The following is a 12,053-nucleotide window of genomic DNA, read 5'->3' as shown; positions in this document are numbered from 1 at the left end:
GTAATCGTAAACCCCGGCATGTAAATTTTGGAAGGTGGCTGCGCCCGTGCTCGGGAATGCGCAGAGGCAGTGGCAAGGCACGGGTGACAATATGCTGCTTTAATCCACAGTCCCAGTTGTATAATTAAAAAATAATCATAATGACAGTTATCATAAAAGAGGCATGCGCAGTAACTCAAGTGGTTGCCTAGCAACCAGCGGGGAAAAAGCTGAAGTGCAAAGGGGCCTGCATAAATTAACCGACAATACTCAGTCAAAGGGTGGGCAAGTTTTTCGGCCATAGCGGGTCACTGTTCTTCTTTTATTTTTAATGCATAGATGCCTCATGAATACAACATTGGGGACAAACACAAGAGGTTTGAAAACAAGACTACGGAAGGCTAGGAAATTAGATTCTTGGATTTCCGTGGCAAGAACCAAGGTGTCCTCTTACTCCTCCATCCTGGCAGGCTGAGATACATTTGTTTGTACATCTGTAATTTGCATCATAGTATATGACACATTTTCTTGTTTACAACCAATTTCAACACAGGGCCACAATTTTCCTGATGCTTTGAAATTTATAAACTCATATTTTACCTGTTTTAAAAAAGAATATCTGAATAGCACCAAAAAAATGTCTCTCTCCCTCTCCCGCCTTCTCTTTCTCACATACACACACACACACAGAGCACAGCACACTCACTCACACACACACACACACACACACACATACACATTCTAATTCTGAGTGTTTCCTTTAAAATTAATATTCTTCAAATCCTGGCATCAATCTACACGCCAGACCTTTCTGTAGTCGTGCCTTTAAGACCCGAACCTCAGTGACATCTTCAGTGTCATTTCCTACGTCCCCAACAGATGGTGTCAGTTTTCTATTGACAGATTACAAGCATATCTCTGCTCTGGACACCCGTGATGGGCAGACTCCGGATTTCACCTGTGCTCCTGTGAAGGGAGAATTAAACACCAGGGACTAGACCCAGGAAGCAGACTAGAACTCGGAGAGCACAAGGTCACAAAGGCCAGCTGTGCCTGCCTTCTCTGTCCTGTCAAACCTGCAGATCCCAGGTTCACCAGAGAGACAAGTCCAGAGTCACCGGTGCTCAGAAGAAGAGAGCTGAATGTTCCCAGACTTGGTGTTGGTGCTATTGAATGAGAGCAAATGTATCTTATCTTACTTAAAAAAATAAAGCCCCACTGGACTAAACACTCTATCCTTCTTTTTCTGGAGAAGCCACCTAAGGAAGTTGTCTGGTGACCAAGACCTCCAAGGTGTGGTCTCATGCCCCAGCTGTTTCACGGACACCTTCTGAGCTCAGCAGAACAGTCTCCTTCTCTTCCGGGCATCCTCATGGATGACTGGACATTTCTTATATCTGGTGCTGGAGGTGGTGAGACACGGTCTACTCCAAAGCCCAAAGACAGCCAAACCTGTGGCAATCATTCTAGCTGCTAGGACTACAGGTATTGCTAATTCGGGTTGAAATTCACCCCCTTCAAACATGTTATGATCCTCCCACCATCAAGATGCATTCTCCATAAACGTGGAGGACAGTCACTTTACTATTAATTGCATTTAACTCTATACCGCCCTTCCTGGAAATTTCTCTCCTTCCCACAGGAGAGATCACAGGTTCTATAATCCAGTCTTCCCTTGTCATTCTTTCCAGGGCTGGCGGGAGAAGAGAAAGATCTCCCTGAACTTGGAGATTCCAGGGGCAGGTGGCAAGCACTTTCCTGTCTCCCAGGGTGAATGGACGCAGGAAGATGATGGCTGTGTCAGGTGCACAAAGAGAAGCACCACACTTCACCCATAAGTGGGGACCATGCTTCACCCATAAGTGGGACCACGCTTCACTCATAAGCGGGGACCTGAAAACCCTGCATGCCAGGTGCACGTGCACACACTACTGAGATTTGGAAGCCAGTTTTTTTCTCATCACTTCTACAACCCACCAGGTGGACTTTCCCCATCTGTTCTACTGACTCTAGATGGAGGCTGTACATGATGCATCCCCTGCATAAATACCAGCTTCACCTCAGTTCGGTACTGCAGGACATACGCTTTAGACGAACCTGCTTAGAAATCCCTTCCTTTAAAACAGTGGCTGGTATATCTTCCAATGATGCCTTTCAAGTCCAAAGCAGTAAGTCTAATACTTTTCCCCCTTTTTATGATCCCCACTCTCCTCTGCCTGCCCCCACCCCCAGACAACCTCATATATAGACTAAACTGGCCCAGTTCACTAGGTAGCTGAGGCTGACCTTTGAACTTCTGATCCTCTGAAGTGCAAGGATTAAACACGTGCCTGATTGGTTTCTGTAGTATGAGGACCAAACCTGCGAGGCAAATACCCTAGCCTGTATTTTCTTTATCATCTAATGAAGCTGATCAGTTGCCTTTAACGGTTGTGGACAAAATATAACTGCCTGAAGTCAAAGTAAGTCTTGTTTACTTTAAGCAACAAAAGTAAAGCTATGACTTACTCCATAAAAAAAGTGAAGTTATGCTTTAGAACACCCACTTGGGGTTGGGGGTATGGCATAGGGAAATGAATGCAGTCCTGAGGGTATCCTACATAGACATAATTTGGGAAGAAAACCTAGAAACTAGAATGACATCATAGCAGGGGGTGAGAAACGTGGCTTTCTCCTCAGATCAGGTTCTTGGAGAAGCTTCATACACACTGCTGATAAATTTCCTCAAGATTACAGGTGTTCCCCGATTATCTAAGGGACCCCAGAGTTCTGGCAAGGTAGGAAACACAAGCCATGAGCACACCACAGTCACTAGTGAGATCTCCTGTCTGGGTCTCATGCTCACTGAGCCACGATTGACACTGGCTCTGACATCCCAGACTCTGATGCCATTCAATCAGTACAGGACATGCTTTTGTTTCTAGAAGGTGGGTGGTTAGCTGTTAGAAGTACCCCAAATATCAAGGAAGAATACAGATACCACGTTCCTCAGTTATCAAGAAACAGGAGGCAAAGAAGCCAAGCCCCCACTCAGCATCGCCACCTGACTTCACCCAGTCCAGGAAGAGTGGCACTCTGATGCTGTTCTAATTATTATTGCTTCCTCTAGGCTGAAACAAAGATAAGATGGGGGTGGGGCAGAGAGATGGCTCAACACTAAATGCACATATCACCACGCCTAATGTTCCACATCCAGACCCAAACAGTAGGAGAGAGCCAGTTCCCACAAGTCACAAGTCATCCTGGTGTAGGAGGTCCTTCTGTCTCTATGTGTTGTTTTTATTGGTTAATGAATAAAGAAGCTGTTTTGGCCAGTGGCTTAGCAGAATAGAGCTAGGCGGAAAAATTAAACTGAATGCTGGGAGAAAGAAGGCAGAGCCAGAGAGATGCGAGCTGTCAGCTGGAACCTTGCCGGTAGGACACAAGCCTTGTGTTAAAATATAAAATAATGGAAATGGGTTAATTCTAGATGTAAGGGCTAGCCAGTAACAAGCTAGAGCTAATAGGGCAAGCAGTGATTTAATTAATACAACTTCTGAGTGGTTATTTCAGGAGTCTGGGAAGCTGGGACCAAGTAAGAGGCCTCCTACTACACTGTCCTTTGACTTGCACATATGTGCCACAGCATGCACACACACAACCACACACATGAACATACAACACATATGTAAAAGTAAAAAAGATTAATATGTTTAAGATGGTCATCGTAGGGTAGCTTAAAATAATTTAAGTCAAATAGCCCAGTGATGGGATACTAAGGAGTCTAAAGCTGGGTGGTTTAAAAGGATAGGAGAAGGAATTTGTTTGTTTGTTATGGAACTGGAAAACTAAACAAAACACCCAGAGGTTATAGACTTTTTAAGTGTAGTCTGTCCTGAAAGTTTTGAAATAAGCATAGGAGAAAGAGATCAGAGTAAATAGGGGCAACTTTGTGCTCACAGTAACATACTCTGCGGCAAGATTTATAATCCAGTGCAGCTCTGAACCAGGTCACCCACAGAGTGGGTCTCAACACTTTGATTGGGTTACCTTGTTCAACAATGTGCTGTAGGTCAAAAATCCCATTTTATTTTCCCTAACAAAACGGCGTGTGTATGTCAGATGGCAAGCTTTGGTTTCTATCAAATGGGCAGCAGGCTTCACTACTGACTCCTTCAGAGCTGACCAATAAAGCAAAGTAAATAAGCAGAATAATTAATTACATGACAACTTTACCCAAGATACTGCGATCATAAGACTCTATCGATCACACTTACAATGTCTACCACTGCCAGGGACACTTGAAAAAGGACATACACTTGCAGGCATTTTATTTTCTTTCTTCACTTTATATTATTTTTTTTTTATATTTTCACCCTCAACTCCCAATCCTCCTGCATCATCTTCCCGGGTACTGGAATTACAGACATGGACTACCAAGTCTGGCTCTTCTATTTTCTTGGCAGGCATCTTGAGACATTTTTAGTAGATTTACCACCTATCGCTTGACTTTTAGAAATACTGACACTGGCCATCTAGTTTCCTACACATTTTTTTTTCTCACTTGACATTTCATAATAGCAAGAGAAGGTATGAATTCTCACCTCCCTCTGTCTGACGTGACAGCTAAATGGCCTGCCACCTCCCTGGCCTGTCACCTCCCTAGTCTGCCGCCAGCTCCCCATTGCCTTCACCATTTCCTCCTGGAAACATGAGATGCTGTCCTTTCAAAATATAAGGACAGACTGACTCTCACCTTCTGAGTATTCTGCCCTTTGACTCTTACAGTGTCTTTACTTCTGTATGGTAAACATGCATCAAAGCTTTTGGTTTATTTGTGACACAAATATTTCAGAAACAAAGTCTAACGTTTCTCTACTGGAAGAGCCCAGGGCTCAGATGCTGCTTGCTTTAAATGGGTGGGTGGTGGCAGTTCTCTGAGGGCCATTTCCTGCATTAGCCATTTTGGTAAATTCTGGAGTAAGACAGATCAGACCCATGAACAGAAAAGGGTTTATGCATATAAAATCTATCTAATCTCTGCTATCTTCAGTATCAATCCATTTTTTTGATCAAAATGTCCACGGAATCGAGTTTGAAGGCAGCATTATCCCTATAAAAGGATACATTCTACTACTTCCAATAGGGGTTCTTTCCTCTTCCGGAGGGGTCATTCATATAGCTGGAGCCTGAGAGGAAGAGAAGGCCTGTAGGGCCAGAGTAATACTAGAAGCTAGGGGAGGCCTTCTATCTTTATTTGCTTTCTGTTGCTGAGCTAGAATACCATGGCCAAAGACAACTTGGGGAACAAAGGGTTTATTTCATCTTACACACACCTCTAGGGTCACACTGTCACTGAGGGAAGCCAGGGCAGGAACCTAGAAGCAGGAACTGAGCCAGAGGCCATGGAGAAATGCTACTTACTGGATTGTTCAGCCTGCTTTCTTTTTTTGTTTTTGATGCTGCCTTTTTGTTTGTTTTTGTTTGTTTTTGAAGCAGGCTTTTTCTGTGTCCTGCCCGCCCTGGAACTCGCTGGCCTCAAACTCAGAGATCTGCCTGTCTGTCTCCTGAGTGCTGGGTTTAGAGGAGTGTGCTACCATTGCCCACCTCAACCTGCTTTCTTATACATTCCAGGACTACCTGCCAGGGGTGGCACCACCTACAGCAGGCTGGACCCTCCCACATCAATCATCAAACAAGAAAGTATCTCACAGGCTTGCCTACAAACCAATTTTTTGGAGTCATTTTCTCAATTAAGGTTCCCTCTTCTTAGATGACCCTAGCCTGTGCTGGGTTTACAAGCAACAAAACAAACACAACCAGGAAACCCCTTGTGCCTCGGAGAGCAGATGGACCAAGTGTCTTTGTCCACCCACCCTCTGTATTTGAGCATAACTCGGTGAGTACCGTAAAGGTCAAGTCACCAGGAGTCGCAGCAGCCTGCCCCAGCAACACTACATCAGCAGTGTTTCTAATGAGGGTGAAGGAAGACAACAGAACCCACAGTTACCCACGTGCATTCTAAATGAAGTATTAGACCTCTAACCCAGCGTTGCTCAAAGAGTGTGCCACAGCACACCAGCTCACAGGGCTATTGGCTATTAACGATGTTTCCTGGAAAGAGAGCTCACTGAAAAAAATGAGTTTGGGAAACACTGGGCTAAGGAAAATTAGGCTGCTGATGGTACAGCAATACTCCACCCCCACCCCACCCCCAAGTCTTTAGCTGGACTGGATAGCTCTAGGGAGCTACGAGACCAGTACCGAAAGTCCTGCTCTAGGCGACATTTTCTCAGACTGAACATCACGCTGGAACCTCCCCAGGCAGTCTAGGAGGGAAACTGGCAGCACTGTGTGAGGTCTAAAGTGGCTGACAGGGAATGAGAAACTTCTCAGCACCCAGGACTCGAATTCTGTCTAAATGCATCCACCTGGTCACGATGCTGCTTCATGGTAATTCTTCTGGAATCCAGCTGAAGCCTCTAAGTGCCAAGACGCCGGGGCACGAGAGCCATCCTCGCAGCCTTTCTCCTCCATTTAAAGAAATATAGAAAACCTAATGTCAAGGCTGCTAAAAATAGGCTTTGTCTAAGAGAATTTGTTGGCTGGTTCTGAAAGAGCAGTCAATACTAATGACATAATCACGACATCGAGGGCTGCTAACAGCCGCGGAGATGACTTAAGAGCCCTGCTGTGGAGTCTGTAGGGCTGGGTTACCCCCCAGGGTTGGGCTACCCCTCACCCCCCCACACACATGTATGCAGAAACATGTATACATAATGCCACGTGTATACCCCATTTCCTTTCACCGCCATTCCTAGAGATGGCCCAGGAAACGCTCAGGTAACAGAGCCAAGAGTTCTGAGGGCCCCACCTCAGTCTCGGTCTGCAGACGTCTCCTGGAGCCACTTCCTTATCGGAATGTTTCCCCCTTTCCCCAGCAACACCCCTGTAGCTCATTCTAACCCCTAACACGCCTCATTCAGTTCCTGTCTCACAGTGCCAACAGAGCGCCAGCCCCAACACGACGAACATGTGACATGGCCTCGAATCCTCTCTCCTTTTCTCACAGCCTAGTCAGTTCCCTCTGCGGGCGGCATCCATCCCACCAACCACAGCACACACCACACCCTGGTCACTGCATCCTCTCGGCAGGAACCCAGATGTATCATCTGTATCCTCAACATGGGACACCAGGCAGTCACCCGCCAGGACACGGGAGCTGCCTCCGAGACCTGAGTTCTTGAAGATCACACTCGGGCTCCTCATTTTAGAGTTCACTGCCTTCCGGGTCTGTTCTGCTGCTTCCTACGGGGCTGACTCTTCTTTCTTTGGACAGAGAAGTCTAGCTGTACACGGACACGTGTCTCTAGAGGCTTACCCACATCTCCTTCGATAGCTGCTTATGCCCACACTACTGGGTGCCTCGGTTTGTACACTCTCATCCCTCATGCTCGCTCCAATCTAATCCTGGTGCCAAACACAAGCCAACGAAGACATTCCTTGTCCCACCATCCCTCCACCTTACTTTTTCACCAGGAGGTCTGCGCTATGGCAATCTATTTTACCCCCGCCCCATTTTCAATACTTACACAGAGACTAGTATGGAAATCGTTGGGATTTTGAACAGAAAGAAAGGGTTTTTGAGCAACTGCTCTAAAGAAGGGTTAGCTTATCGTAAAATAACTCCAAATGCCACACAATTCGCGCAGGCTTAGGGGGACAAAGAAGCAGGAGGCAATATGGGAGGACACCAGCTCCAAAGAGCATCCTCGGAAGCAAGGCAGACAAGACTCTTCCAACCTCTGGAAACGACCATTTAGATGTGTATTTAGTGAAAATGGATTTATCCGGGTCCTGACTGCAAAAGGTTATATCCCTCTACCCTCAGAAGGCCCAGGCATGACATCAGAGGTTTGCAGTAGCCTTTAAAGTCATTAATCCTTTTTCATGGTAACATGACTGCTTTGGTGGAGGAGAGGAGGCGGAGCAAAGGGGAAAGGGACTCAGGCAAATGCCTGCTCTGGGGGAGGGGGGACAAGGCAGGTGTTTAGCCTCCATTTTACCATTTAGACTCTAGGCTTCCTTTCTAGGTCCAGGCAAGTCACTGTTTATTATGTAAACAGCCCAGTCTTACAGAGTCACTGTTGTTGCAAGTCTGCCCGAATCCTTCCTTTCTCCTGATGATAGAGACAGAGCACCATTGGCCGTGCTCAGCAGGCACTATGGTGTGTATGCTTTCTAGGATTGGACACCAACAATCCTGCTCAAGTTTCCTCTCCACAGACTTGTATTTAAGGCCTTATTCTTAAAAAAAAAAAAAAAAAAAAAAAAAAAAGGTCACAGATGGGGACCTGTTCATCCTGAAATACAGGATACAACCTCAGTTCTCCTCTCGTTTCTAGATCGGATCCTGCACTAATTGGGTTAGGGTTGAGGATGTAGACCACATTACTGGATCATTTGGCAAAACTGAAGGACAGGAGGCAAGCACTACAATGATAATTTCAACAAATCAGCTCGATCGAAAGGGAGGAAAATCCCACCCTCAACGTACTGATAACTCCTAACCGGGCATCCATCACCCATCAACCAACACCATCGAAGTCTAGCATCTTCAGGGAAAGAACACTTTTGATTTTCACCCAGCCGGGGCAGAGGCACATGAAAGTGAGACAGACTGGCCGAGGAAGCTTAGGACTCAGCACGATGGGACGCGCAAAGGTCACAGACCCTGAAATCCAGCCCAGCATGCGCTCGGGAGTAAATACAAGAAACACCTGCCCCTTCAACCCCCATGCCAACTGTAGTCAACTCCAGGATGCTCAGCAATATGAACATGCACCCAAGTTCATGTTACACACATCAGGTTCCGTCGAGTGCTTGGAGTACTTGGCGTTAAGCTTTAACACCTGGGTAACACGGAATGACAAGGTCCATAGGGCACATCAGGATGAGGGGCAGATGGGGCAGAGGAGGCAGAAACCTACCTCTGAGGTGCTGCAGGCTTGGCAGGCCAGATGACTCCTGCCAGCTCTGTAAGGTACGCATGTACAGGTGGGCTCTTCCAGGTGAGCACACCGCACAATGGCCTCAAAAGCAGAGCAGGTATTTAAGAACATGTGTGCCTGCAACCCCATCCCAAGGAGAGGCGACTGGGGGCAGGGGAGCGGTGACTAGGTCAAGGGGTTCCCAAAGACCAAGTCTATGCATTGGCTTGCTTTGTGTACCAAAGGATACCTGTGTTTAGAGACATGGGAATATAAGGCAGGTCCTGACCTGTTTCCTTCTATTTCCAACTGAGAATTACAGGGCACCTTCTCCACGTTACACCTGCGGCAGAGTAAAAAGAACACTAGAGTCAGAAGACCTGTGTCCTCCTCCCAGCCCAGCCCCTTCCTCAGGCTGGGTGACCTGGAGCAATTAATCTGAGAGTCAGCCTGGTTGAGCTGATCACACCAAGTACCATTCTGCAATGATACACATTTCTCCAATGTGACAGTGCCTGGGGCACAGCTTCCCTTCCTGTGTCTCCTTGTTCCCCTGTTCCATTTCTATCCACACGTGGTGTCCCATTCATAGTTCCCAGAGCAGTGGAGAATGAGAAGCCACATTAGGGGTGTGTTGGTCTTGTCTGGCCTCTCATTTGTACAACAGGGATCATACTTACCAAGACAACTCCTGACTACAAGCTAGATAAGGTGGTCTTGTTTACAGCGTCCACCACAGGAACAGATTCCAGGCAGCAGCCTAGATTCTGGTCATGAAATAGACGCTCCTTTCCCAGTCTCTCGTTTCCAACAGATCACTGAATAAGCACTCTTGACTGAGAGTGGATTTGAGCCACTCGCTGAGGGCTACCTGACAGTTCTGGACACTAACACACAGGTGGCCTTCTGTGTGGGAGCGGAGGGAGGGTAATCAGGTGAGTGGGTAACGCCTTGGGAAGCCCTCCATCCCTCCATCCCATCGGGGTTATGCTCTAGAACCAACCAGCCATCTCCCGGGGCAGACCCAAGCCAGCCCACCTCTGCACGACCACTGTTTGCTTCACCCACAGCAGGAGCAACTGGCCAGGGTCAGGCAACACTACACAGAGGAGGTATGAGAGTGCCCGCAAAACTCCAAATACACAGCATTATCCAGGATGTCTGAAATCCAGGTGAGGACGGGGAGGGCCACGCTAGAAACCAAAGTTGTAAGGCTGCTGGGTTCACAACACAGAAATCTACTTTTCCAAAGTCTGAAATCTGGAGGCTCTTCAAGAACAGGAGGACATGGTTAGATTTAGTTACGGGCCTCAGAGAGAAGGCAGGACAGCAAGAGACAAGAGGCTGGCCTCCCACACGAGGGAATGGCGGTCGTTCCAGGGTCTCGGGGAGACAGTGTGTGAAGATGCAGGAGGAGGCTTGCCTTGGAGACCCTATGTGGGGAGGGAACTTTGTATCTGAGTGTTAGAGAGAGGTGCGGAAAGGGACGTTGCTTTCTATTTGGGACCTCTGGTTGATGACACTGGCACACCAAAGCAGACATAGGTCTGCTCAGAAGGCCCAGCAGCCGGAGGAGAGGAAGATGGGAAGGACAAACACCACGCCAGGCATTTTATATAATATATTGTTAATAGCTGGGCGGTGGTGGCGCACGCCTTTAATCCCAGCACTCGGGAGGCAGAGGCAGGCGGATCTCTGTGAGTTCGAGGCCAGCCTGGTCTACAATAGCTAGTTCCAGGACAGGCCCCAAAAACTACAGAGAAACCCTGTCTCGAAAATAAAAAAAAAAAATATTGTTAATAATTCAGGCCCGCGTTCTATGACCGGAGACCAACAGAGGCTGCAACCTAACAGAGGGGCCAGGTACTAAAAAAAGGAGATGCTAACAGAACAAATTCCAGTCATTCTGACCCCGGTCAGGAGCCTAACTGGCTTGGGGGAAAACATGAAAGCACAGTCCACAGTGGATGCTAAGTTATGTCCAAGATTTAAATTTGTGGATGTACTTTGTAAGTTTGCTTCGAAAGGCAGCAGGCCTTAAGCACTGTGGTGTGAGCCATCCCCTGGATAGACGCCTCCAAGCTGTTAGCGGAAGAGTTTGAACCCAGGCACACCTCAGTGAACTTTTAAGGAGACCTCTGGGAGAGAAAACCTTGAAAGAAAGCAACAGCTCTGAACAAGAGCCCAGCCCTTTTGGAGATCAGACTGGTTCTTTACAAACAGTGACTACAAAAACAAGGACAATTGTGATTGGGTTTAAAACAGGCCATAGTTTTACATAGTGTTACAATGTACAGAAATACTGTCTGTTTTTTTTGTCTGTCTGTTTGTTAAGAAAAGTGTCATTATGATGACTGTTCCCCTCAACAAACAACAACAAACCTCAGCGCCTCTGGGCTGTGCTGTTAGTGGGGCTCTCTTGATTCGGCCTTCCTCCACTTCCTGCCTACAGCAGCAGCCCACACCTGTCTTCCCTGCATGGGCAGAGCAGAGGCGGGAGAGATACCTGGGATGAGGACCCTATGGCTAGACTGAGCAGTCCATCACTGGAACACAAAACAGTAAACTTCACCATAGATCAAATTACTGCTAAGGGCTTATTAAAATCGGAACGGGATGGGGGGGGGGGAAGGATACATGTCCAGGAAGGTAGGACCTGCCTTGCCTCTTGCACTGTCTGGTAGCACTGTAGCCTCGAATTGGACTAGCCAAGCAGAATCTCCTGCCTTCCCCATTGCTTCATGCCATCATTAGAGCTGGACCTCAGGTCCACATCCCCATATGGCAGGTCTCATGGAATGTACCTTCAAGTCATGTACATATTCAACAAAAAAATTCAAAGTACAAATGCATATTCTGCTTCCAGATTCTTGGGATTTTATTAATTTGCTTTTTTGTTGACATTATTGTTAGGGTGTTTTTTTTTTTGTTTTGTTTTGTTGTTTTGTTTGAAACAGGGTCTCATTATGTTGCCTGGCCTGGTCTCACTCTGGATGTCCTTGTGCCTCAGCCTCCTAGGTCCGGTTAACAAGTGTGTACACCATACACCACTGTTCCCAGATTTTTCAGGGATGAGTACACAGGTTTGAAAAGCAAGGTATAAGA

At 47.0% G+C, this 12,053-nt stretch overlaps 1 protein-coding gene and 1 long non-coding RNA gene across 7 annotated transcripts in view; one reads left to right on the top strand and one right to left on the bottom strand.

Moving 5' to 3' along the window:
* Nucleotides 1–5,401, top strand: part of LOC126512674 (uncharacterized) — a 44,099-nt gene extending 38,698 nt beyond the window's left edge. The window contains exon 3 of the long non-coding RNA XR_007595123.1: nt 1,671–5,401. This is a non-coding gene — a long non-coding RNA (uncharacterized lncRNA). The remainder of the gene's footprint in view (nt 1–1,670) is intronic.
* Nucleotides 1–12,053, bottom strand: part of Smarca2 (SWI/SNF related, matrix associated, actin dependent regulator of chromatin, subfamily a, member 2) — a 164,168-nt gene that overhangs the window by 6,926 nt on the left and 145,189 nt on the right. For 4 of the 6 annotated variants that reach the window (XM_050160511.1, XM_050160534.1, XM_050160527.1 and 1 more), the window contains exon 29: nt 9,238–9,291. The exons of the other annotated variants lie outside the window; for them this stretch is intronic. In XM_050160511.1, the coding sequence (XP_050016468.1) occupies nt 9,238–9,291 (54 nt within the window). The remainder of the gene's footprint in view (nt 1–9,237; nt 9,292–12,053) is intronic. 6 annotated transcript variants of the gene reach the window in all.

This window comes from Alexandromys fortis, unplaced genomic scaffold (assembly GCF_014885135.2).
Source record: "Alexandromys fortis isolate MF-2015 unplaced genomic scaffold, M_Fortis_MF-2015_v1.1 scaffold_10, whole genome shotgun sequence".
Classification (NCBI taxonomy): Eukaryota; Metazoa; Chordata; class Mammalia; order Rodentia; family Cricetidae; genus Alexandromys; species Alexandromys fortis.
Note: the sequence above shows the minus strand (reverse complement) of the source record. Positions and strands in the feature narration are given on the sequence as shown.